The sequence below is a fragment of the Natator depressus genome, chromosome 7 (assembly GCF_965152275.1).
Source record: "Natator depressus isolate rNatDep1 chromosome 7, rNatDep2.hap1, whole genome shotgun sequence".
Taxonomy (NCBI): Eukaryota; Metazoa; Chordata; order Testudines; family Cheloniidae; genus Natator; species Natator depressus.
The window spans coordinates 42,713,442-42,741,141 of NC_134240.1; the positions used below are offsets into that span (position 1 = coordinate 42,713,442).

The 27,700-nt window shown below is 46.6% G+C and overlaps 1 protein-coding gene across 1 annotated transcript; it reads left to right on the forward strand.

Annotated features, from left to right (window-relative positions):
• The first annotated feature begins 10 nt into the window (after positions 1–10).
• On the forward strand, positions 11–27,393 carry GLT8D1 (glycosyltransferase 8 domain containing 1). The gene is made up of 10 exons (XM_074958260.1): positions 11–326; positions 16,784–16,843; positions 16,947–17,045; positions 18,518–18,734; positions 20,058–20,175; positions 21,925–22,009; positions 23,000–23,112; positions 23,789–23,955; positions 24,164–24,276; positions 26,545–27,393. Exons 2-10 carry the CDS (start codon positions 16,828–16,830, stop codon positions 26,733–26,735), a joined length of 1,119 nt encoding a protein of 372 aa, XP_074814361.1. The 5' UTR covers positions 11–326; positions 16,784–16,827; the 3' UTR covers positions 26,736–27,393.
• Positions 27,394–27,700: the final 307 nt, after the last annotated feature.

Below are 27,700 nucleotides of genomic sequence, written 5' to 3' on the forward strand. Positions count from 1 at the left end.
GTGCGGGGTCCTCCGCGCATAGGTATGCCTAACACACTGCCGGACTGAACGTGCGCAGGCTGGGCTGTTTCTCTTCGCTCCAAACTCGGGTTTGAGGGTAGCCCTGTGATGTGCTAGGTCTAACGTGCCTTCCTAAATAATATTGGCGCGCCCAGTTGTTGTGCAATCAGGCGGCGCGGTGGATACCCGAAGCCCGGCCAACCGCTGACAGCCGCCTGCTGCTGCTGCGGCGAGCGCTGTGTTGTTGTGTTGAGCTGGCACTTGGCTCTGGGCTGCCTGGCGGCGCGGAGCGCGAGCGTGAGGAGCCCGGCTCCCTGGGCACACAGGTAAGGCGTCTTCTCAGCACCGCGGCTGTCTCGCCCGCCCCCTCACCCCAGGGCAGGGGCACCGGTCCGGTACTTGTTTTGTGCCAGGGCAGAGCCCCGACACCCCTGGGCTTGGCCGTTCATAGCCCCAGCACTTGTGGGCTCGCTGCATCAGGTGTGAATGGAAAATAATTGCTTGAGCCCAGGCACCTTTTCATTACAAATTGAGCCCTGCACAGATCGCTGCGAGGGGCAAGAGGCGAGCAGAGCCGTTCTGCAGGCTGCAGAGAAAGCGCAGCCCTGGGCAAAGCAGTCCTGGCAGCGCCCCTGCCTTGGCACATGATCTGCCCCACAGTATGGTGCTGGCGACTGAAAACACTTGTCTTAAACTATAAATGTTACCCGTTTGAGGTCTGCAAGGCTGGGCGTAGCCTGCGTTCCAGCGGGGCTGTTTCTGTCTTCCTGGGGGTATTCCCATGTAGTTAACCTGTGAGACCTACCATGTTGATGCAAGAACGTTAAATTTGTTCACTGGGCAATGGTCCTTTAGGTCCTCTTAAACCAGTGGTTCTCAAACTTTTGTACTGGTGACCCCTTTCACCTAGCAAGCCTCTGTGTGCAACCCTCCCTCCCCCTTATAAATTAAAAATACTTTTTTACATATTTAACACCATTATATAAATGCTAGAGGCAAAGCGGGGTTTGGGGTAGAGACTGACAGCTCGCAACCCCCCTTGTAAAAGAAAAGGAGGACTTGTGGCACCTTAGAGACTGACAAATTTATTTGAGCATGAGCTTTCGTAATAACCTCAAGAACCACTGTGTTAAACCCTGCAGTTCTTCAGCAGATGAATCATTAAGAAATAGGCTCCACTCTATCTCTGCTCCATATATGTGTCACATCTGAAATTATTTTGATGGTGAGGGCAGGTTCTTGAAGCGCCAACACTTTTTTGTAGTTCTTTTTGTAAAAGATGTGAGCATTTGACAAGCTTTGTGATTTTTCCTTTTCCCTCCTAAAAACAAAAAAAGGTGTCTTTGGTTTCAGAGAGCGTGAGATATATAGGGACTGTAAATCTGATGTTCAATACAACTAGTTCTGTACTGCTCACAAGGTAGTTTAGCACAAATGATAGTCCACCAAACGTTGTAGCTGTATCATTAAGTCTGAGGGTAAACTTGTTTAGTTATGATAAACTCTTGCTATTTGCTTAATATGTAAAGAGGAAAAAAGATCACAATGCTAATTTTTTTTAGCATCTATGTACCCCTTGATTATACACTTATGTCTTATCCTGAAAAACACCTAATGCATGTGCTTAACTGTATGCTTGTGAGCAGTTCCATTGACGTTAATGGGACTACTTATATGTAAAGAAAAGAATGTGCATCAGTATTTGTGATTCGGGGGGAAAGTGGGGGATATGTCTTCACTGAAAGTATTTTCAGGAAAAGTAAATACGCAATACTTTAATCGAAACCATTTCTGGTTCTGTTAAAGGACATAGAAAAATATGTACGTATGTGTAATAATTATACACACACAATGACTCTTTTTCTGTCTGTAATTATTATAGGGCCCAATCCTTGTTTACATGAGAAGTCCACATGACCTCAATGAAATTATGTATTTGAGCAAGTGTTTACAAAATCAGGCCCACATATTGCATATTTGCTGTGTGGAGAGAGACTTTGAGCAATGAATACACAATTTTTCTGTTTTTGTGCAGGAAGACAATAAACTGGATTTTATTACTGCTCTGGAAACTGTTCAGAGTGGGTTTACTTTTCTAACTTTGCATACTAATAAATGAGGCATGTCTTTATGTTTTTGCCTAACACTGCTTTATTTTTAATCACTTAATACTTCAGTAAAGCATGTTTCATAGTAGGACTGTGAAGTGATTAAAAAAATTAATCGCGATTAGCTGCACTGTTAAAGAATAATAGAATACCATTTATTTAAATATTTTGGCTGTTTTCTACATTTTCAAATATATTAATTTGAATTACAACACAGAATACAAAGTGTACAGTGCTCACTTTATATTTATTTTTATTACAAATATTTGCACTATAAAAAACAAAAGAAATAGTATTTTTTCAATTCTCCTAATACAAGTGCTGTAGTACAATCTCTTTATCATGAAAGTTGTACTTACAAATGTAGAATTTTGTACAAAAAATAACTGTATTCAAAAATAAAACAATATAAAACTTTAGAGCCTACAAGTCCACTCAGTCCTATTTCTTGTTCAGCCAATCACTCAGACAAACAAGTTTATTTACATTTGCAGGAGATAATGCTGCCTGCTTCTTGTTCACAATGTCACCTCAAAGTGAGAACAGGCGTTTGCATGGCACTGTTGCAGCCTGCGTCACAAGATATTTACATGCCAGATGCACTAAAGATTCATATGTCCCTTCATGCTTCATCCACCATTCCAGAGGACATGTGTAACCCACACACCTTCTGGGTGTGGTGTTCTGTCCCATCTAGTGGCACTGAGACCACTTAGAGAGCTATCAATGAGTCTGCTCTATAGCCTTAGCTAGAGCCAGTTGGCTTTTAGCTCATGCAGTAGAGGCTCATGCACTAAGCTCCAGAGGTCCCCAGTTCAATCCCACCGATGACCAGGGTCTGTTGGCGTTACCCATGCATTCATGCTGATGACAGGTTCTGCTCGATAACAATCCAAAGCAGTGCGGATTGACACATATTCATTTTAATAATCTGAGTCAGATTCCACCAGCAGAAGATTTATTTTATTTTTTTGGTGGTTCGGATTCTGTAGTTTCTGCATCGGAGTGTTGCTCTTTTAAGACTTCTGAAAGCGTGCTCCACACCTCATCTCGTTACCCTGGGTTTTCAGATCCCCCAGCGGGGGAAACTTAACTATTTCACTTTAGGCGGTGTAAGGAATAAATCAACAGGAACACAACAATTCTGACTGATAAGATTCATGCAAGTAGGAATGCTCTTATCTAACACTGCAGTTCATTAGATTTAAGCACACACAACATAAGCAATAAGTTTAAAACATCTCAGATATTTACCTAGCATCTGGAAGGGTATTGAGTAATTAACAACAGGTTCACAGTGGCCAGTTGCTCGCCCACCGGGGAGAAAAGGTATCATGAAAAACGTCTCTCAGGATGGTTTCAGAGGAGTGCTCCAAAGTACATTGTATTAGCTAATCTTTTATAACTCACTTCTACAAAACACATAGATCACAATGAACTCTACTATATCATCATGTTTCTAACTTTCAATAAACTTTTAATATCAGAGTCGTCCAGACTCAAGGTTTTACAACCATCAAGGTTTTCAGTCTCAGTTGTTTAATTGTTTGTCCCCTCCTCCCATTCTGATTAGCAGAAACTGGCAGCTAGAGATGACATTGCTTCTGAAAGCGTATCTCCAAATTAACCCTGAACTACATGTTGTTCTATTTCATCACTTCATGGTGGCTGAATGCACATAATATGGTTGCAATTAACTTGATCACATTCTGGGGTATACGCATCCCTCAAATCCAGGGCAACACCCTCTCAGATTTTGGCAGGCACTTCAGATTCTTAAACCTTGGATCGAGTGCTTTAGAAATCTCACATTGGTACTTTCTTTGCTTTTTGTCAAATCTGCAGCGAAAGTGTTCTTAAAATGAACAACATGTGCTGAGTCATCATCTGAGACTACTATAACATGAAATATATGGCAGAATGCAGGTAAAACAGAGCAGGAGATATACTGTTCTCCCCGAAGGAGTTCAGTCACAAATTTAATTCATGCATTATTTTTTTAATGTGCATCATTAGCATGGAAGCATGTCCTCTGGAATGGTGGCCAAAGCATGAAGGGGCATACGAATGTTTAGCATATCTGGCATGTAAACACTTTGCAGTGCCAGCTACAAAAGTCCCATGCGAATGCCTGTTCTCACTTTCTGGTGACTTTGTAAATAAGAAGGGTGCAGCATTATCTCCCTTAAATGGAAACAAATTTGTTTGTCTTAGCAATTGGCTGAAGTAGGACTGAGTGGATTTGTAGGCTCTAAAGTTGTGCATTGTTTCGTTTTTGAATGCAGTTAGTTATATGACAAAAAAAAAATCTACATTTGTAAATTGCACTTACACGACAAAGATTGCACTACAGTACTTGTATTAGGTGAATTGAAAAATACTATTTCTTTTATCATTTTTACAGTGCTAATATTTATAATCAAAAATAATATACTTGGATTTCAATAACAACACAGAATACAATATATATGAAAATGTAGAAAAACATCCAAAATATTTAATAAATTTCAGTTGGCATTCTATTGCTTAACAGGGTGATTGTATGAGGTGAACTGAAAAATATTATTTCTTTTGTTTATCATTTTTACAGTGCAAATATTTGTAATAAAAAATATTAATATAAGATAACCAGTGTACACTTTGTATTCGGTGTTGTAATTGAAAACAATATATTTGAAAATGTAGAAAAACATCCAAATATATATTTAATATATTTCAATTGGTATTCTATTGTGTGACAGGGTCGGGTAGGATGGCTATAGGAGAGTAAATTTTTTTTTTTTGAAGCAAAAGATGTTTTTTTATTTGCATAACACACTTACAAAGTGAAAACAGCAGCATATGCAATGTGTAACACAGCAACCAAGCACAATTGTTTTCTCATTAGCTTCAGGGGAGGGAAGTGTTCAAGCTTGCCTGGGCCCAGAGCGCGGGGCTTCCTCAACTCTCATGGTCTTCCACCCTTCCAAGTTACCTGGTGGCCCAGAGCGAGGGGGCTTCATCGACTCTCATGGTCTTCCACCCCTTCGAGTTACCTGGCGCCATGCCCGAGTGTCACCAACAATTCCCTCCTCTGAAAGCACCCAACAAGAGGGGCAGGCTGTGGGGTGGACAATCCGGGGGGGGGGCACGTGCACCCATGTGTGAAAGGACCCCTCTAAGGTGGTGGTGTCCGCAGCAGCAATGGCTGGGGCTGGGGTCCCTTACTCTCTCCCCCAATCAAAGAGTCAGACAAAGGGACCCGGACGGGGACACTGAGCAGAGAACCTCGGACAGCGCCCACCGCTCTTCAAAAGTATCAAGGGAGTAGGTGGACGCCGCCCAGAGGAACTCCGCCCGGATACGTGAACGGACCGAGGATCGGAAAACGGCCCCACAGTCACAGGAAACTCCATCGGCCAGCCTCCTCTCTCTGGTTTTATAGATGGCCGTTTTAGCCAGGGCCAGGAGGAGGTTAACTAGGAGATCTCACGACTTTGTGAGGCCACGGATGGGGAGTGCATAAATAAAAAGGTGAGGGGAAAAACGCAACCAAAAACGTAACAGGAGATTTGTGAGGAGCTGGAACAGGGGCTGCAGCCTGGTGCACTCCAAATATACGTGCGCCAGAGTTTCCCTCACACCACAAAAGGGACAAGTATCTGGGACGGGGGTGAACCGCGCCAAGTACGTGCCCGTGCTTACAGCTCCATGAAGGAGTCGCCAACTGATGTCCCTGACGGGCCTCAGAACCAAGGTGGAATATAGGCTGGCCCACCGGGGCTGCTCACCCTCCAAAGGTGGCAGAAGGTCTCACCACTTTGTGTCGGGGCAGGACACTAGGGTGAGGGTGTGAAGGGTGTGGAGCACGAGTGTGTATAGCTGTTTCCTTGGCGTGGTTTGGAAGCGTACCGGCTGCAGTTCATGCAGCTGGCTCGCAGTGAAGGGGTGAGGGGGTCGATTGGGTCTGCGGGACAGGGGTCCAATTAAAAGGTCTGGCGGGCCTGGGGTAGAGGGTGGGCGGGGCGTGTTCTCGAGCAGGACCCGGTCGAGGTAAGCTCGAGCAGCGGGCGGCAAAGCGGCCTTCGCCTCTTAAAGAACGCACTGGGGGGTGCGAGGTCTGGAGAGTCCCATGCGCCGGGCGAGCGTCAGGGGATTCAGCCAGTCTCCCCGGTCGTAGTCCAGGAGGTCTCCGACTCTCGTGACTTCTGCCAGGATCAAGCTCTGGCGCACCGAGCGGGACTCCGCCACCTGCACACGGAGCTGGGGGTTGTGTAGCAGGGGCTCCGTGAGGAGATCTACCCCCTCGGTGGCCGCCACAGACCTGGTCTTTAAAAACAGTTTCCAAGTCTGGAGGAGGTCCTGGTAGAAGCTAACAGCCGGCCAGCACTCTAGCAACAGCGGAGAAAGGAAAAAAACAACAAAAGGAAAAGAAAGGGGGTAGAGCGTCTGGCCCGGTCAGGGGGAAGCTGAAAGCAGGGGTAAAAAGCAAGGAAAGCACAGGCCAGAGGGCAGCAGCAGGAGAGCAGGCTAAGTAGGTCCCTTTTCCCTGGGTAAGGTAACAGGGAAGGTTGTTTTTTTTTTTGAAACAGAAAAGAATTTTATTGTGTAACACTTGCCAAGAGTTACCAAAGAAAACAAAACAAACTATGCAACAAAACAACGCAAACAGAAGGTATAACACAGCAGCTTTCAGGAGGGAGAAGTGTTCAGGCTAGCCTGGGCCCAGAGCAGGGGGGGCTTCCCTGACACTCATGGTCTTCCACCCTCCTGAGTTACCTGGTGGCCTAGAGCGGGGGGGCTTCCTCGACACTCATGGTCTTCCACCCCTCGAGTTACCTAGTGCGGCGCCCAGTGTCACCGATTATCCCTCTCCTGAGAGTGCCCGGCAAGATGGGCACGGCTGCGGGGTGGGCGGTTTGGGGGTGGGGGGGTAGACACCCATGTATTATAGGACCCCTCCTAGATGACAGTAATGATGGTATCCACAGCGGCAACGGCTGGGGCTGGTGTCTCTCGCTCTTCCCCTCAATCAAAGGGTCAGACGGAGGGAACCGGACGGGGTCACCGAGCAGAGAACCCCGGACAGCGCCCACCGCTCCTCGAAAGCGTCAAGGGAGTCGGTGGACGCCGCCCAGAGGAACTCTGCCCGGATACGTGAATGTACTGAGGATCGGAAAAAGGCCCTACAATCGCAGGACGTTTCATGGGCCAACCTCCTCTCTCTGGTTTTATAAATGGCTGTTTTAGCCAAGGTTAGGAGGAGGTTAACCAGGAGATCCCGTGATTTTGTGGGGCCACGGATGGGGAGTGTATAGATAAAAAGGTGAGGGGAGAAATGAAGCCAAAAACGCAATAGAATATTTGTGAGGAGCCGGAAAAGGGGCTGCAATCTGGCACACTCTAAATATACGTGCGCCAGGGTTTCCCTCACATTACAAAAAGGGCAAGTATCCGGGATGGGGGTAAACCGTGTCAGAAACACACCCGTGCTCACAGCTCCGTGAAGGAGCCGCCAACTGATGTCCCCGACGGGCCTCGGGACCAAGGTGGAATACAGGCTGGCCCACCGAGGTTGCTCACCCTCCAAAGGTGGCAGGAGGTCCCGCCACTTTGTATTGGGGCGGGACACCAGGGTGTGGGCGTGAAGGGTGTGAAGCGTGAGTGTGTATAAATATTTCTGTGGTGCAATTTGAAAACTGACCGGCTGCACTTCATGCAGCCGGCTTGCAGTGAAAGGGTGAGGGGTTTGTTGGGATCGGCAGGGTAGGGGCCCAATGGAAAGGTCCGGCGGGCCTGGGGTAGAGGATGGGCGGGGTGCGCCCTCGCGCAAGGCTCTGTTGACATAAGCCCGAGCAGCGGGGGTCAAGGCGGCCTTCACCTCCTGAAGTACGCGCCGGGGGGTACGAGGGCTGGAGAGCCCCATGCGCCGAGCGAACGTCAGGGGATGCAGTCAGTCTCTCCGGTCGTAGTCCAGGAGGTCTCCGACCCTCGTGACTTCTGCCAGGACCAACCTCTGGCGCACCGAGTGGGACTCCGCCGCCTGCACACGGAGTTGGGGATTGTGTAGCAGGGGCTCCGTGAGGAGATCTGCTCCCACGGTGGCCGCCACGGACCTGGTCGTTAGAAACAGTTTCCAGGTCCAGAGGAGGTCCTGGTAGAAGACCGGCAGCCTGGAGAGGTCTTGCGGAAAACCTCTCGGACAAAGATAAAAGAGCTGCCGGTCGTATCGGAGCCCTTGGAAGCGGCGCAGGAAGGCGTGCGCCAATATACTCCACGTCGAACTACCTGCACTATAAAGGAGCCTCGGCAGGGCCTGGAGGCGGAAAACGCGGTCCTGACTGTACAGACACTTCAGGCCCTGCCCTCCTTCCTTCAGGGGTAAATGAAGAACTCCAACAGGGGCCCAGTGCATTCCTGACCAAAAGAACTCTAGAATCAATCTCCGGAGGTGGGTCAGGAAACCTGGGGCCGGGGCCAGGGTGTTGAGCCGGTACCAGAGCGTGGACAGGACTAGTTGGTTAAGCACCAGTGCTCTCCCTCGGAGGGAGAGACATCGGAGTAGCCTCGTCCATTTCCGGATCCGCTCTATCACCCTGCCCTCTAAATTTTGCCAGTTCTCCGGCGGGGAAGGGTGCGTGACAGAAAGGTAGATGCCGAGATAGAGCAGTGGACCCGCTCTCCACCGGATGGTCTGAAGCGCGGGTGGGAGGGAGCTTACCTGCCGCCAGTCCCCCACCACCAAGCCAGAGCTCTTGACCCAGTTGACTCGGGTGGAGGAGGCTGCCGAATAGATGGCCTGGCATGCCTCCACTCGCACCAAGTCGCCCGGGTCCTGGACCACGAGGAGTACATCATCGGCGTACGCCAACAGGACCAGCCGCAGCTCCGGCTCCCGCAGCACCAACCCTGTCAACCTCCTGCAGAGGAGACAGAGGAAAGGCTTGATCGCCAGAGCGTACAGCTGGCCCGAGAGGGGGCACCCCTGCCGCACTCCTCGCCCGAAGCTGACCGGTTCAGTCAGGGTCCAGTTGAGCCTAACCAAACACTCCGCGGAGGCATACAGCACCCGGAGAAAACTCACAAACTGAGGTCCGAATCTAAACGCCTGCAGAGTGCTCAGGAGGTACCCATGGTCTACTCTATCGAACGCCTTCTCCTGATCAAGAGACAGGAGGGCGAACGACAGACCATCCCTCCGCCCGAGTTCCAAAAGGTCTCGGACTAGAAATAGGTTGTCAAAAATGCTGCGACCCGGGACAGTATAGGTCTGGTCTGGGTGGATCACGTCCGCCATCACGGACCCTAGCCGCAGCGAGATTGCTTTTGCTACGATTTTGTAATCCGTGCTAAGGAGTGAGACGGGACGCCAGTTTCGTAAATCGCGGAGGTCCCCCTTCTTCGGCAACAAGGCGAGCACCACTCGCCTGCACGACAGAGGGAGGACCCCGCTCTGCAAGGACTCAGCCCAGACAGTGACTAGGTCTGGGCCGAGAATGTCCCAGAACGTGCGGTAAAACTCCACGGTCAGCCCATCCATGTCCGGAGATTTATTGGTGGGCATGCGACGGAGGGCTTCCGAGAACTCGGCCAGGCTGAGCGGCAGCTCTAGCCGGTCTCGGTCGCCCACGCTGACTGTGGGGAGTTCCTCCCAGAGCACCCCGTAAGCGCCACGATCGGTCGGATCTGAGGAGAAAAGGCTTGTGTAGAAGTCACGGGCCCTCCCACACATCTCCTCCGGATCCGTGAGGGGGGTGCCGTCTTCCGCTAGAAGGCAGGTGACGTGTTTGTTGGCCCCCCTCGTTTTCTCCAGGGCATAGAAGAAGCGGGAGCCGCAGTCCATCTCCTGAAGGATGCGGATGCGGGACCGAACGAAGGCACCTCGGGCCCGGTGGTCCTCGAGGGCCCGGAGCTCCTCCCGCTTCTCCCGGCACGCTCCGCAGAGGAACGGGTCCTCGGGGTTGGCGGCCAGGCACCTCTACATCTCTAAGACCTCCCGTTCCAACTGCTCTATCGCCGCATTTCTCCGTCGGCTGGTGCCCCGAGCGTAGTCACGGCAGAAGAGCTTGGCGCGCACCTTCCCTAGATCCCACCATCGCCGCACCGAGGGAAAGGCACGCCACTGCTCTCGCCAGGCCAGCCAAAACTCCCGGAAGGACGTCACGAAGCTCTCGTCCTCCAACAGGCTGTTGTTAAAGTGCCAATAGGCCGGCCCCGGTCTCTCTGCACGGAGGGAGACCGTTATGGTGGCTAAATGATGGTCGGAGAATGGGGCCGGCCGAATGGTGGAGGAGTGGGCCTGTGAAAGATGGAAACGGGATAAGTAAATACGGTCCAACCGAGAGTGGTGTGACTGATGGGCCTCCACCCGGACAAAAGTGAACGTGGAAGTGTCATCTGGGTGATGGTCACGCCAGACGTCCACTAGGGAGTGATGTTCGACTTCCTTGGAGAATGTTCACGGCGGCTGGGCTCGGCTCGGCCCCTGAGCGGTCCTGTTCCTCGAGGGTGGTGTTAAAGTCCCCTCCCAGGACCAGGCACTCGTGCGAATCTAGGGTGCCGAGAAAGTCGGACACCCGCTGACAGAATTGTGGCTGCTTTGGGCTCGTTTGCGGGGCATAGATGTTAACAAGATTGACCACGAGCCCCTCCATACGGACTCGAAGGTGCAGCAGGTGGCCCGGCACGGCCTCAGTGACCCCTAGCACCTCGGGCCGTAGGGTGGGGGAGAACAGGGTCGCCGCTCCAGCTTGCCAAGTCGTGAAGTGGCTAAAGTATACCCCGTCCCTCCACTCCAGCCGCCACCTGTCCTCGACGGTCGGGTCCGTATGGGTCTCCTGCAGGAAAGCTACAGAGTACCCCCCTTCCCGAAGGTAAGAGAGCACCTGGGACCTGCGGAGCGCCATCCTACAGCCCCTGGTGTTCAAGGTTGCAATAATGAGAGGCGTCATGCGGAGGGCTGGGGGGAGGGGGGGTTCTTATTGGTGGGGGTGTTCGTGGCCCCCGGCAGGTTGCGCAGCAACCCGTGACCCATCCCGTGGATGAGTAGATCTTTTCGGAAGCCGCGGGCCCGCTCGTAGGCCGCAGCACCGCGCTTTCCTTGCCCCCTGCCCTCCTTTATAAGGGCCCTTGTGGCCTGAAGAATTTGATCAAAGTCCCCCCATAGCTGAAGAGCCAGCTGTACCCTATTGCGGGCGCCATGGGTGTGTTCTAGGAACTTCCGTAGTGCATGCCGCAGCTCATGGGGGGGTGGGGTTACGATTCCCGGGGTATTTCCTGGTGGGGTTCTTAATGCAGCCTCGTGGTCCGCTAAGGCGGGTAGGCAGGATGCGGACCACCGACGGGGCGTCTGACAGGCTGGGGTTATTAAATCCATTTCACGCCTTGGGGTGGAAGGGGATGGCGGGGGAAAAATTGCAACTCCTAATGGGTCACGACTAGAAAGTGCAAAGACTGCTCCCTGGGGGGAATCTGCAAAAGGCGGGAAAAAAATAACCCCGGGGCGGCAATAGCATTGCAGGAGGAGGTGAATTGGGCAGGGACAGGGGTGGGGGCAGGGGCAGAGGTAAGGCTCTGGGCTTCAGGAGGCGAGCAGCTAAATGAAGGTGCCTCCTGAGCAGAGTCGAGGGTTAAGGGGTAAGGGAGGGGGCTCCCAGTGGCGCTAGGCGCTGGCTCCGTGGTGGTCTTGGCGGCCATGGCATCAGGTGGTGGACCACCTTCTGCAGGGTGCTTGCCCGGGGAGGGAGCATGGGGAAAGAGGGGCTGGAGTGAGGTTGCCCAGATCGAGGCCAGCCGGCAGTAGATCATCCTCTCCCTGGGTGACCGGGGTCAAATCTAGGGCCTCAATCTCCGCATACACGGAGGAGAGGCCAACTCCTGCTACCCCGAGGGCCTCTCCTGTAGGGCCCGCCTCAACGGTCGCTTCGGGGTTCGCGGGGGGTTCGGGTGGTATCCGGGCAGAAGGAGCTTCCTCAGGGGTCTCGGAGGGGAGGGTCTCCCGTGGAGGGGGGATTCTGCCCTCCAATGCCAGTCTGTCTTCCCCTCCCGACACCAGCGGATGGATCTCACTCGTGGCTGTAGCGGAAGGCTCAATATCAGTGCCTCCCTTCCTGGTCTTCCGGGGGGCTTCCGCATTGGATGGGTGCAGCGGAGCTCGAGCCTTCCGCTTGCCTCTCTTCCCCTGGACTAGGGTCCAGCCCTCCATAGCATCGTCTGGGGGTTGGTTAGCAGGGGTCATGTCGGGGGGCGGAGGCGATGGTTCAGGGGTTCGGGGGGTAACGGTAAGGCAGCATGAGGGGCGGGGGGTTCTCCTTGGGGCGGGCCCTCTCCTATACCCAGTAATATCTTTGCCACACCCTCCTCCATAGGCTCTGCCTGATTGGTAATAGCAAGGGTGGGACTCCCTTGCTCGCCTAGGCGTTGTAGGGAAGGTGTTTCTTGAGCCCGGATGGGAGCAGCGGTGGGTCGAGTAGGAGGAGGGTTGGTTTCAGGTGCCGGGCGGCCAGGGGCGTCGGCAATGACGGGGCCAATGTTCTGCCGGGTCTCGGGGGTCTCAGGTGCCCCTCCCCCCGGGCCAAAGGGCAGTCTCTGCGGACGTGCCCCGCTGAGCGGCAGAGGTAGCACCGGGCCTCTCCGGTGGAGTAAAAGACCCGATAGCGGGCTCCTTGGTAAGGGACTAGGAAGGACCCCTCGAGCGCCTCTCCGTCACGTGCCGCCGCCGGCGGTAGAAGCTGCACTTGCCGGCGGAACGAGAGGACATGACGGAGGGTGGGGTCCTTGCAGCCCAACGGGAGAGGGCTGATGACAGAGACAAGTTTCCCCAGCGTGGAGAGAGCGGGTAACAGGGCGGCACTGGGTAAAAAGGGAGGAACGGAGGCGAGGACGAGGCGAACACCCAGGTCTTCTAGCGGCTCTAGGGGGACAAACACCCCCCCCCCCACCGCCAGGCCCCTCTCCACCGCCTCCTGGGCGGCAGCCTCCGAAGCTAAGAAAAGAACGACCTTCCCATACATTTTGGAGGCTGCCACAATAGCCGTGGGTCCTACCACCTTCGCCAACGCCTGCACGTATGTCTCCACGTGGGGCGAGGCGGGCACCAGGAGGCAACGGACACCGTGCCTCCTGGTCAAGGTGGGGAAGGGGCCCCGGCCGCTGGTGATGGTAGCGGAGGCAGTGGGTGGGCGAGATGAAGAGGCGGCAGGCAGGGGGGAGCCTGCCACCGCCCGGGCATACGTCCTGGGGGCCGAGGGAGGGACGTTCACAGAGCTGGTAGAGGGACCAGCAGGGGGGACGCCACGGTCGATGACGAGGTCACAGCGGTGGGGGCAGCCCCTGCCATGGAGGGCCTAGTGGTTTTAGCGGGGCCCTTTCCTTTCTTCCCGCCCTGGCCTTTCCGGCCAACTGGGGGGGGGGTTCCTAGAATCTGGGGGGTCGGTGGACGTAGCAGTGGCAGTAATCGCCCTGGTGCCTCCTGCTGCCGGTGCCCCAGCGGGGGCGGTGGCAGGTGTTTTGACAGTGGTGGTGGGGGGGCTTGGGGGTTGGGCAGGGGGGTAGGTGGGGGAGGGACAACTGATATTGTTAGAGGGGCCTCGCCCCTCTCATTCCCCGCCATTGTGAGCAGGGAGAGACGGGGAGACACCAGAAGGAGGAGGGGGGAGGGGGAAGCAGATTAACCGCTCCTCCCTGCTGGGCTGCAGGCTGGGGGGGGGGATGCCAAATGGGTTGGACTGGAAGGGGGGAAAAAACAGAAATCGGGGTCCGGTGATAGGGGCAAGCTGTGCGGTAACCAGTCCGGGGGGGGGGCGGGGGGGGGAGGTTGTGGACCACGCACATTTGTCCAAAGAGTCTCGTTTGGTCGGCTGTTATGTCCGGTCCGAAAGGCAAAGTTCAAAGCAAACAGCTGGATCCGAAGGCAGATGGTAGGTTGCCAGCAGGGACGGACGGCGGGGGGGCTGTGACAGTTGTAATAATGTTGGGGGGGGCACCGATGGATCGGGGGGCAGCTCCGTGCCACACCCCCTGTGCCGCCACAAACGCAATTAAACCACAGTCAAACTCCCCCCCACGAGAGTATAATTCAAAAAATTACTCAGTCTTACAGGCCCCTCCACGATGATTTGTAGTTTCCCTGGGTGATTTCTTCTCCAGCTTGTTGGCTGTGTACCAAGGCTTCCGGCAGGCCGAGAAAATTGCAGAGATAAGAAGAAATTCCAAACAGACAGCAAAACGGCTGGGTCTGGGGGCTTCCACTCCCCCCTCCGGGTAGCGGGTCGGCAATCTTCCCCCCCCTCCTCCGGGGGTTTCAGCTAAGGCAAATAGCTGCGCCCGAGAGCAGGCGTGGGGGGGGGGGCGGGTGCTGGCGGCAAGCTGGCAGCCGACCAGCACTCAAACGGCAGCAAAGAAAAACGGCAAAAAATCAAAACAAAACAAAAAAGCGTCTGGCAAGAGGCACTAAGAGCGAGAATGTGGACTGTTGGAGGACTGAGGAGTACAAGCATTCTCAGACACGAGGAGGAAGGTTCTATGGTGAGGATAAAGAAGGTGTTGGGAGGAGGCCATGGGGAAGTAGCCAAGGGAGTTGTAGCTGTCACACAGCTGTTCCAGGAGGCACTCTAGACAGCTGCAATCCACAGGGTCCTGGGCTGGAACCCGGAGTAGAGGGTGGGCCCGGGTTCCCCCCAAATCCTCCCAACTCCTGGTCAGACACAGGAGGAGTCGACCTGGACTGTCAATTCAGAAAAACAGCCAAGCTGAGGGCTGCCGTGAAGCTCTAAGGCGAGCAAATCCGTCAATAAGCACAAGACCCACCAAGTTAGAGCAGGAACTTTGTCACAATTGTTTAATAGTGCAATTAAAATTGTGATTAATAATTATTAATTTTTAAAATTGTGATTAATGTTTTTATGTTAATCACGTGAGTTAACTGCAATTAATTGACAGCCCTATTTCATAGGTGGTTTTTTAAAAATATTTTTCCCTTAGCATTTCAAACAACTTAAGAAACTTGAAATCTAACCAGTCTCCCTGACAAGTTGGTTTTCCTTCATAGGCTGACTTATCATATGAGGTTCACGGTGATTGCTGGGGATCTGCTAATAGAGCATTGAAGTATGTTTCCGTTTTAGGAGAGGACTTGCAACAGAGAGTGGGGTTTTTTTTTTTTTTTTTTTTTATAATTCATTACATAGAAATCAAAGCTAGATTACATTCTTTTGCTGACAGCTTTGACGGTGTTGTATGTATAACATTATGCCAAGATATGTGTGGCTTGTTTGTGTGAGATGTTCAAGTCCCTAGCTGGAATAAAACAGCACTAGCACAGCTATTATGTGTAACATACAGCACAAGTGTTTTCTCTGTGTGATTTGTTATTTCCAGTTGCAGATTTTGCAGTGGCTTATTGCAAACTTTCTACAAAGTAGCGTAAAAGCTTTCCAAATAACTTGTAGAAAACAAAGTGGCGTTCTACAGGATGTGCACTTTGTATTCTACATTTGTGGTCACCATCATAGTTAAGTGATGAAGTATGTTTGAGCCATGTATTCTGACTTTCCTACATTCCATACAAGGATTACAATAGTGGTCTTTATAAGTGGAGCAGTATAGAAGTTGCATCCTGACTTTAGGTTTATTTGTTTTTTCTTCCATAAACTGATGGCCATGCCTTTTCTTATACTGTTTTTTTTTAATTGTCCTGTGTATGATCTTGCAGCTGCTGTTTTTCCATTGCATTAGGGGCGTGTAGATTCTGACAGGATTTGAAAAATGCATAACATGTTTTGCTAGGAACTTAAATGAGCAAAGAATGCACTATACTCATCTAAAGATTTCCTAGCCTCTTTTGGAGGAAAAATGCGGGTGTATTTGACCTGCTACTGAGACACTGTCTTGTTTGGATAGTTGGATAGGTTGGCTCAACCCATTCATGGTCTCCAGAAGCCATTAAGACTGTGCCTGACAGACAAAAGAGATTGTTGTTTCAGTGGTGTGCAAACTGAGTGTTTAAAGTATTTCCATGCAGAGCTAGTTTGATAGCTCAAGGATTTGCATAATTCATCATGTCTTTTCTGGAAAAATGCACTTTTCCAGTTCACAGTAAGTTTGGGTTAAGGCAAAATGGGGATTATCCTCACTAAAACATTGTCCTGTTCTTCATCTCTGTTTCCACCCCCATCTGAGTGGACACACTCTCAGTCTGTAAACATGTTCAAGTGGATGGGGCATGGAACTAGGAGTCAGGAGATCTGCATTGATGCTTAGCCTTGCCGTTGACTTGCAAGATGACCTTGGGCAAATCACTTAGCCCCTCTGCCTCAGTTTCTCTGTTAGTAAAATGCGGGTTATGATACTTGCCCACCTTCATAAAGTGCTTTGAGATCTATGGATGAAAAGCCCTGTATAAGTACTAACTTAACATAATTTAGTATTTATCCCTCCTCCCCAGATGGACACTGTCTCTCCCTCTCATCACAGGGAGTGTCCACCTTAGAGGTGGTACCCTAGCTGGATGCCTACTTAGCTGTAAGTACCTGGTGACAATTAAAATACAATGCAGTTTTATCTCATGAATAGAGGCAAACACTATGCACATATTCTCCATGTTCTATGAAAATTTTTTGACACCCTCAGTCATAGGATGTCTCCCATATGCATGTGCAGGCAGTGGAATGTAACTGTTGTATGTTTTCATCTTACAGGTTTGTAAAGAAGCTCTGCTTATAAACAAAGACACAAGGGAAAAATGACATTCAGAAAAGGTACATATTTAAAACAAGCAGACAAATAAAGAACTTCTGTGCTCTTAGCTTTTCCTGACCTGTGAGATTATCCTAATTACCTCTCTCTTCTTCTCTGTTTCAGTGAACATTGCCATCCTTGTACTTGCTATTGTTATATTTTTATTAGTTCTGCATCACAACCTTCTAGGTCTCAGTGACTTTTTGAAACGAGATGTAGCAGGTACAGTGGCTTTTTTTTAATATTAAGAGTTTTTTCTTTTCAGATCAGTAGCACAATGCATAACCTAATCCAAAACAAACCTCTGCCATACGAAAATGTTTTCTGTAATGTAATAACAATAGGTCCCTTCTGTAATGAAGTGTGTTTTGAATGCATGGATTTCCTGTCTTTTTGTCTAAATTTTATTTCGGTACTCCATTAACATTAGATTTTTACTAACTTCCTCAGAACTAAGAGGAAGTCGGTCCTGATGAGTGTGTCTGCTGTAGAGGGGACACGAGTATGCAAATACAGATGGAATCCAGCAGTTTGTGCTGTAGCTACATTTAGTGAAAAATCACAGCTTTGATAGTGAAGTAGTATTGCTAAGTATCTCAAGTCAGACATTCATAGATTTTAAGGCCAGAAGGGGCCATTGTGACCATCAGATTTGACACTCTGCGTAACAAAGGGCATAGAATTTAATCCAGTGATTCCTGCATGGCGTCCGATATTTTCAAAAATATCGAGTCTTGATATAAAGATTCCAATTGATGGAGAATTTACCATATTCCTGGGTAATCCATTCAGTTGGCTAATTTAAACTACCAACATCCATTTTTGTATCTGTACATTGCAGGCATAAATAGTTGTGGGTTCAGTTTAGGTCATTTTAGATATCTAGGACTCCTGTGAGACACCCATGTACTGTTAAGTATCAGAGGGCAGCCATGTTAGTCTGTATCCGCAAAAACAACAAGGAGTCCAGTGGCACCTTAAAGACTAACAGATTTATTTGGGCATAAACTTTCGTGGGTAAACACACTTCTTTAGTTGCATCTGAAGAAGTGGGTTTTTTACCCACGAAAGCTTATGCCCAAATAAATCTGTTAGTCTTTAAGGTGCCACTGGACTCCTTGTTGTTTTCATGTACTGTTATACCTAGTCATCTGGGGGAGTAGATGACACCATAGCAGCATTAATATGGCGTTTCCTTGGTTTCTCTCTCAGAGGAATTAGAAAGAGAGTTGGAAGAGCGGGTGGTGCTGGGAAGGGAAGAAGGGAGGGAGACTATGCGCTGAGCTGAGTGTGCAGCTCATTTGTATCTAAGACCCCCTTTAGCTATCTGTGTTACTAAAGCCCTGAAATTAATGAATGAAGGAATTTAATCTGAGCGCTGATATTCATCTGTGTACCCTGCCATGCTGGCTCATTGGGGAGTTCAGACTTATATGTGTGCATAATATTATTATTGTAATATTCAAGTGTTGTGTTTAATATAGATGACAAGTTCTTCAGGGCTTGTCTTGTCTTTACTATTACAAGTTTGTACAAATCCTAGCTTTAAAAACTTGTAATAGTTCTTGATCCCTGCTTGGGGTCTCTAAGAACAGTATAAATAGAAATAATTGGAGGTATTAAGAATTTTCAAACACTAATCATTTATTTATTTGTAGAACAAATATATATAATTCCATTCTCTTGTCCTGCAGATTCAAGTCCATTAGGACTCCAGCCTATAGATTTCATACCCGAGGCTCCTCAAAGGCTGACCGATGAAAGAAATGATCAGGAAATTCCTGTAGTCATTACAGCATCGGATGACCGGCTTGGAGGTGTAATTGCAGCCATGAACAGCATTTACCATAACACTAAATCCAACGTGGTGTTCCATATTGTCACTCTAAATGGTACAGTGGACCATTTGAGGTAAACTGTGCTTTCCAGATTCAGCTCGTTCCATTAATGTCAGACAGGATTAAGAAAAGGAGTACTTGTGGCACCTTAGAGACTAAGGTGCCACAAGTACTCCTTTTCTTTTTGCGGATACAGACTAACACGGCTGCTACTCTGAAACCAGACAGGATTAACTTTCAGAAGAGGAAAATACCATCTGGTCCAACAATCCAGACCTCTGAAAACTGATTGCAATCCTACCTGTTTGCTTTATTACCAGACCTTGTGATCATTTCTTTTTCAGGAAGCAGCTGTAGGTGCCTCTTGAAATTGTATATTCTATTTGCTACAGTCACCCTCCCTGGTAACATTCCAGGTGTAGACTGCAGTCTGCGTGGAGTAGCTCTGCTTTGCTTGATTTCTGTGTTCCTGGTTTCCTAACTTTAAAAAAAAAATATACTACAACAAGTAAACACTGAGGACCTGTCAAAACCAATGAGCCAAGAAAATCCAAAGTTTCCAAGGATTCAGGTTCTTCCCATGTTTGTCTTGTTCCTGACAATGACTAGTATTCATTTTAGGGCCCAATTCTCTGAAGTCCTGAATGCCCTTATCTCCCATTGACTTCTCAGGATGAGGCCCCTTGATCAGTTTTTTATTTGTTTGACTTTCAGCTGTACACAAAAAACCTGCCAAAAATGGTGGGTTTTTTAGTAAGAGATTTCAATTTACAGCATTAAAAAAAGAAATGTAAGAAATTTGCTTCCATAAATGTGGCAGAAGAATGATTTCACACTCTGCTATTGTGCACGCTTAAAGAAAACAGGTTAAACATGAGATAGAGGAAATTATTTTTTTTAATAGAAGACAGATTCCATCACAGAAAGATGAGCCCTAGCAGTGAAGTTTCCTAATTTTTAGATTGGTATTTGACCCTTTTCTGCCCTCCCCATCTCCCTTCTCCAGTTAACTGGAAGGTCAAAATTAACACTGATTATCTTGAGTAATGCTTTTTGTAATGGGAGCGTGAGTTTCTGATGCTAAATACTATAACGACTTGTAAAGTAAACCTCAGAAAATTCCATTAGCCAGCACCTAGAGCCACAATCCTGCAGTGAGCTCTATATAGGCAGACCTCTGAATCCATACAGCTCTGTACTGAAGTCAAACATAGATTATATAGTACATGCAGATTTCATAGGTAGGGAAAACAACCAAGCTAGAGTAACCAGACCAACACTTATTTGTGTCATTATCATTTGGATCATCTCTTTATTTTTGGTTTAATTTGATCTCATTTAACCATGTTTATTCTTTTTTGTAAATGTGCAACTCCTCTTCCTCTTTCCTGGGCAGAGCGTGGCTGAGTAAAACTGCTCTGAAAAAGGTGAAATACCGAATTTTGGATTTCGACCCTCATGTTTTGGAAGGGAAAGTGAAAGTGGAGTCTGAACAGGCAGACTCCATAAAACCAGTGAGTACTGATGTTGATTATTTGTTGTAAATATGAATCAATGGTAACATATGTTGATGACTGATGTGGGTGGACGTACTAGTTATATCTGGACAGATCTGTGATTTATAGCTAGTATTTTATAGCTTTATTCTCTGTCTGTTTTTAACCTGTAGTTTCATAATGCAAAAGTTTGCTTCTTGTCCAGACTTAATTGTATATTCAGTTTAGAAATAATGAGGCAGGCACAACCTACCCCATAGAGATTAACGCTAGGTAGTGATTGTGGTAATTAAACAGATCAGGGGTGGCCAACCTGAGCCTGAGAAGGAGCCAGAATTTACCAGTGTACCTTTCCAAAGAGCCACAGTAATATGTCAGCAGCCTCCCATCATCTCCCCCACCTTGCCCCTGCTCTTAGCGCCTCTCACCCACCAGCAGCCCTGCTGATCAGCGCCGCCTCCACCCTCCCCACACCTCCTGATCAGCTGTTTTGTGGCGTGCAGAAAGCTCTGGGAGAGAGGGGAAGGAGTGAGGGCACGGCAGGCTTGGGGTGGGAAGGGGTGGAGTGGGGGCAGGGCCTGTGGCAGAGCCAAGGGTTGAGCAGTGAGCACCCCCCGGCACATGGGAAAGTTGGCGCCTGTAGATCCAGCCCTGGAGTCGGTGACTATACAAGGAGCCGCATATTAACTTCTGAAGAGCCGCATGTGGCTCTGGAGCCACAGGTTGGCCACCCCTGAAATAGATGGCACTCTTCTGATTCGGTAGTAAACCAGTGTACCAGCAGGGGATGGTCTGCAGTTGGATATGCTATCCCTTCAGATAACTTGTGGTTATTAAATATCCCAGAGCTCTTTTCGCAAGAGTAGACATGTTAACTCCAAAGTCCTGTTCGTATTCCAATTTGGATAACTACATTCTGGTTCCCTAAAATCCACCTACATTTTCATTTGGATTAGGAGTCATTCCCTCCCTATCTTGAACTATTGCAAAATGCTGGTGTGCTCTGGAACTATGGGAACCCAAAGATTGCTACATTTCATTAGTGAGAATTATAATTCCTCGGTATAATGGGATCTTTCAGGATAACAAGTATTATATAAATGTCCATTGATTACATTATTAACCCTTTGCATCGAGTTATGATTAATATGAATGAGTCGTTCAATTATAGCTGGTTTATTCCAAGAAATACGATACGCCGACTTAATTTTTCCTATTATAAGCAAAATATTTGTAAACAGATCATGTAGGCTCCAGTTCTGAAATGTAATCTGCTAGCACTGACCCCTGCATTTGTGTGGAGTTCCACTGAGTTAGTGCAGTTCTGTGCAGGTGCTCAAGCTAGTGAACTGCATTGCAGAAGCAGGGCCATATGGAGCACTTTATATTTCCAAAGTGCTGTACGAACATTTAGGCTGTGATATTCAAAAGAGCTAAATGCCCCGATCCACAATTGTACTTATGTCTCCTAAATCAATGGAAATTAGAAGCCTGCCTACTTCTGAGGATCTGGGTCTAAGTGACTTAGGAGCACAAGCTCCACTGAAAGTTGGTGAAACTAAGTCAGTTAGGTATTTTTGAAAATTCTGCCCTTAACTGTTTTTTTTGCTTTAAAAAAAAACCACTCCTATCCTTGATGGTTATTTTTCTTTTGTTGCATGTTATCATGGGTACTGGCATTTCCAGAAAATTAGTGCTTGGGATATCAGTTAGAGTTCCCCATTACTCTGTCACTTTCTCATTTCTCTTGCTTGCTTGTGTTGACAGTTAACCTTTGCAAGATTCTACTTACCTATGTTCGTTCCTCATGCAGAGAAGGCCATATACATGGATGATGATGTAATAGTGCAAGGTACTGAACATTTTCTTCCTAAGTGAATAGGCATTGCCTTGGTGGAATGGATATAGTTCACTATCCTGTCTCAGACGTTAGCCAAATGATTCTTCCCCATGTAAGGGTGCAATAACCCTGTAAATGCACCTAATCTGTGCAAGTCTATACATTGGGAAGAAACTTTTTCCTGTCCCTGTTTGATCATTTTTTGCTCTGGTGAAGCATAAATGCTGAGCATGCTGGCTCTTATATTTGTACCTTGTCTAGTTTAACCAAGTTGTTGAGAGAGTGATGTTGTTGTAATTTTAGCATCTAAAATATATTTTATACATGCAAAATAAAACTCAAGATTTTTCTAACATCTTTTCTTTGACAATGTTAATGTTAATTTTAACTAGCTGTTTAAATCTCCTACAAAAGGAGTATTTTATATATGCAAAATAACATTTTAAGTTCTTTCAACTTTAGCAGTAAAACTACTGTAGAATTCTCAGTTCCCTAGTGAATCTTGCAGTGTTCTAGGGAGAAAATTCTTTACCTAACAAGACCACAGCAACGAACAAGGGACTGGACTTTTTTGTTGTTGCAGATTCTGTTTTTCATTTCACTCCCTTTATATTGTGTATGATTTCTAATGTAAAATCCATTTCTCAAACAAAAGACCTTGGTTTTGATGTCAGCTCCTGTTGTATTCAGTGGGAGTTGGATTAGTCCCCTAGCGATCAGCAGGGTGATTTGGCCAGAGTAGAATTTGAGATGCAGGAGTTAGAGGTATACTTCCACGTAATGTAAGCTTGTGTACAACTGGCATGTACTGTATTTAAAGGAATATATTTTTAAACATTTAATTGTCCTGGCCCTATTCCTTCTTTAAAAAGATGTAACTCTGTTTTGAGTTGGGTATGCTCGTGTTGGTATCAACGTTGGAACAGAGTATACAAAATGCACATGAACTAAAGCTTAAGCAATATTTGTGTTTTGATTCTCTACTTGGTTTGAATTTTTCAGATGATATCCTTGAACTTCACAACACACCACTGAAACCTGGCCATGCAGCTGCATTTGCAGATGACTGTGACTCAACCGCTAATAAATTTGCCATCCGTGGAGCAGGGAATCAGGTCTGAACAGTTCAGATAAAATAATATCAATATTTCAGACTCATTTTCAGAACTGGCCTCTGAGTTTGTTCCTACTTACTTGCTGATAAATTTCATGGTACTTGGAAGTCAAGTATTTGACTCTAACCACAAATTAGTTACTCAGATGTTTAGGGGCATTTTATAGCACTTGAAGTATTGCACCTGCGGTTATTTGTGGGCACAACTGAAAGCCAAGTTGAGATCACATTCAAAAGTAGAGACATAATCAGAGCTCTTTGAATTTACAACTGTGCTGTACAATGGGAGTAAGACGCTGCTGTGAAGAACATGCAGTCTAGAACTTAACATTCTACAGATACGATTTTGTTTGTGTGTGCACATAATATGCTCGTACTAGTGGTGAGATTGGTGACATCTTAGATTTTAGGTATTAAGGTGTGTGAGCGTTCCTGAAAGCATAAGAAAACTTTTATAGTGAAAGCTTTACACATTGTCGTGCCTCTTAAACCACACGCTCTATCCTGTACTAAAGGAAGGGAAAATTATTTTATCCACACAACAATCCTCTGCTCTACCAGGGGCACTGACTTACTTTTTTTTTTTTAACTGTGATGGGGTGGGGGAGGGAGCATTTTGAATGATATTTTATTTGGGAGTAGTTAAAACTAAAATCCAATTTTTGTTCTGTTTTCAGTACAATTATATTGGATTTTTAGACTATAAGAAACAAACAATCCGGAAGCTCGCCATGAAAGCCAGCACCTGCTCTTTCAATCCAGGGATCATTGTTGCCAATCTAACAGAATGGAAATTACAGAACATCACTAAGCAATTGGAGAAATGGATGACACTTAATGTAGCGTAAGTATACAGAAATCAGGGGTAGACAAGTCAGGAGTTGGGTTATTGTGACGAAGATTCGCTGTGGAATGAAGGATAGTGGAGTCTACATAAGTAGCTAGCCAGACAGAATGCAGCATGCTCTTCCTCTATGAAGTAGTTATATGAAAATTAACCATTCTAGAGCTGTATCTGCACCCTCAGCTAATAACTTCATCTCCCCTTCTAGAGAGGAGTTATACAGCAGAACTCTGGCAGGTAGCATTGCCACACCACCACTGCTAATAGTATTTTACAAGCAACATTCTAATATTGATCCCATGTGGAACGTCCGACATCTTGGTATGTATGAAATGAAATCCTGACACGTTATTCCCTCCTGCTATGCTTACTACCTCAGCACATGCATTCTGTCAGGTCTATAGCTGAATGTTGTGCTGATGCAGCAAATTGACTCCCCCCCTCCCCCCAAGGGGGTGGCAGGGATGCATCTTTTTCTGCTTTACACCGTTCTCCCCACTTTCAGAGCTCCTGCACCAGCCTGCAGCCTTATTTCAGAACAAGTGATTGGTGCTTTTTAAGCTGCCAGGGGGCTTGCACAAGCTGAACTTGCTTTCAAGTTTTCTACATTATTAAACACATTTAGTATTTTTGGAGATGCCCTCCGATGTATCTTCATAGTATATTTGGAAGAACACAGCTGCGATTTCAACTCAAGTGCCTGTGGAGCATATTTTGGTTTTTATTAGGGCTGTTGATTAATCGCAGTTAACTCATGCAATCAACTAAAAAAAATTAATCGTGATTAATCACAATTTCAATTGCCCTATTAAGCAATAGAATGCCAATTGAAATTTATTAAATATTTTGGATGTTTTTCTACATTTTCATATATATTCTGTGTTGTAATTGAAATCAAAGTATATTTTTTATTATAAATATTGGTACTGTAAAAATGAGAAAAGAAATAGTATTTTTCAATTCACCTAATACAAGTACTGTAGTGCAATCTTTGTCGTGAAAGTGCAACTCACAAATGTAGATCTTTTGTTACATAATTGCACTCAAAACCAAAATGATGTAAAACTTCAGAGCCTACAAGGCCACTCAGTCAATTCTTGTTCAGCCAATCGCTAAGACAAACAAGTTTGTTTATATTTACAGGAGATAATGCTGCCCTCCTATTTACAATGTCATCAGAAAGTGAGAACAGGCATTTGCATGGTAGCTGGCATTGCAAGGTCTTTATGTGCCAGATATGCTAAACATTTTTATGCCCCTTCAGGCATTCCATTCCACCATTCCAGAAGACATGCTTCCATGCTGATGATGATCATTTTAAAAAAAAGTGTGTTAATTTGTGACTCAACTTCTTGGGGGAGAACTGTATGTCACATGCTCGGTTTTACCTGCATTCTGCCATATATTTCATGTTATAGCACTCTCGGATGATAACGCAGCACATGTGATTCATTTTAAGAACGATTTGACAAAACGCAAAAAAGGTACCAATGGGAGATTTCTAAAGATAGCTACAGCACTTGACCCAAAGTTTAAGAATCTGAAGTGCTTTCCAAAATCTGAGAGGGATGAGGTGTGGAGCATGCTTTCAGAAGTCTTAAAAGAGCAGCAGTCCAATGTGGAAACTACAGAACTCGAATCACCAAAAAATAAAGTCAACCTTCTGCTGGTGACATCTGACTCAGATAATGAAAATGAACACGTGTTGATCCGCATTGCTTTGGATTGTTATTGAGCAGAACCAGTCTTCAGTATGGACGCATGTCCCCTGGAATTGTGGTTGAAGCATGAAGGGACATATGAATCTTTAGTGCATCTGGCACATAAGTATCTTGGGACGCTGGCTACAAGAGTGTCATAAGAACGCCTGTTCTCACTTTCAGGTGATGTAACAAGAATTGGGCAGCATTATCGCTTGCAAATGTAACCAAATTTGTCTGAGTGATTGGCTGAACAAGAAGTAGGACTGAGTGGACTTATAGGCTCTAAAAGTTTACATTGTTTTAATTTTTGAATGCAGGGGGGGTTTTTTGTATATAATTCTACATTTGTAAGTTAAACTTTCATGATAGAGATTGCACTACAGTACTTGTACAGTATTAGGTGAATTGAAAAAATATTTTACAGTGCAAATACTTGTAATCAAAAATAAATATAAAATGAGCACTGTACACTTTGTTATAAATTAAATCAATATATGTAGAAAACATCCCACAATATTTAAATAAATGGTATTCTATTATTGTTTACCAATGCGAATAATCATGATCAATTTTTTAAGCACTTGACAGCCCTAGTTTTTATTACAAGTTGTGCAGCCCTAAGAATGCTCTGAAGTGCACAACGGCTCCAGAATAGGAGCAATGGCACAAAGCAGTGCTTAGCTGTACCTGAGAATCTGGCCCCAAGTGTCTTAATTTGTAATGGCTGACTCACTTGCCAATTCCCTCCCCCATACACCAAACTAAGGCCATCCCTTGTTAGATCTGCATCTCATAACTGAAGTTTAAAATCTTGCATGCTAAGATTTTACTGCCTTTATTTCATGCTCTAATGTACAGTTGCGAATTGCTTCTCTTTCAATAAAAGGCTCTCGCACTGGAAAAAGATATTCTCCTCAGTTTGTGAAAGCTGCCAAGTTGCTCCATTGGAATGGGCATTTCAAACCCTGGGGAAGAACAGCTTCATATGCTGATGTCTGGGAGAAGTGGTACATCCCGGATCCTACTGGCAAGTTCAACCTGATCCGCAGACACTCTGAGATCTATGAGTCCAAGTAAAATGGATTTTATGAACTATTGTCATTTTCTCAGGAAACTCTTGGAGCCAGCAGTGTTTCTTTCAGCTGATTTGTATTACACAGCGCTCCTTGCTTCTCTGGAGCACAGGGGACAGTACATTTTCAGGTGAAATAATCAACTGTACCAAACTGCATCCCTGAAGAAGAGACTTATTTCAAATATGATTGGAGAAACGTAGTCCAGCCGCACTATGAAGAGTGGAGAGAAACCTCCATGAACTAGCATTTTTGCTAGGTAATTCCTTTTAATTACATTCTTCCAGTCCAGTGCTAGTGTTCTAGGTTTGATAATTTTGTCAGCTACAGAAATAGATGTCTCGTTCTTAGGAACAGTTATCTGGGTGAGAGCCACATGGAAATCTTGCACACCAATTTATCATAATCAAAAGCTGCTACTAGCTTCTTGTTACCTTATCTTATCCTCTGGAGCTTTATAAAAGGCACTTTCTCTTGCATGAAGACCCACTCACCATTTATATTTAACCCTTTCTTGTGTATGAACTTAATCTATATTTTTCAAAGGCTACTTCTCAAGTGTTATTTCACTGAATTTTTTTTGTGATTGCCACTCAACACAAACTGTTTTTAAATGTGTGGTGTAAACTAAACTTTGTTAAAAAATAAAATGATTTAAGGTTAACTGTTCGAGTAATTTTGAGCATCGGATGAATATAAAACTCATTCTGGTCTTGAAAATGGTACTTGTCTGTTTCAGTAGATTTTGCATTTAATTAAGAAATTTTTTTAAAGGAATTAATTTCCCTGGAACTTCAATTAATTGTAATAAGAAAAGTATGCAAAATGTCTTGAGTATAATTTAGTTTTCAAATTAGAACCATGTCAATTTCTAGAGCTTGAAACAAGTAATATCAAGTGATTAACTATTTCCCCTGCCATTTGGATGGAGTATCAAATTACAGCAAGAACTGGCAAAGCTGAGGCTAG

What these genes read in the sequence shown, in the direction of transcription:
- GLT8D1 (XM_074958260.1), top strand. An exon ending in AGGCAGACTCCATAAAACCA is followed by an intron (nt 20,176 to 21,924) that starts GTGAGTACTGAT and finishes TTGTGTTGACAG; the next exon opens with TTAACCTTTGCAAGATTCTA. An exon ending in GTGGAACGTCCGACATCTTG is followed by an intron (nt 24,277 to 26,544) that starts GTATGTATGAAA and finishes TTTCAATAAAAG; the next exon opens with GCTCTCGCACTGGAAAAAGA.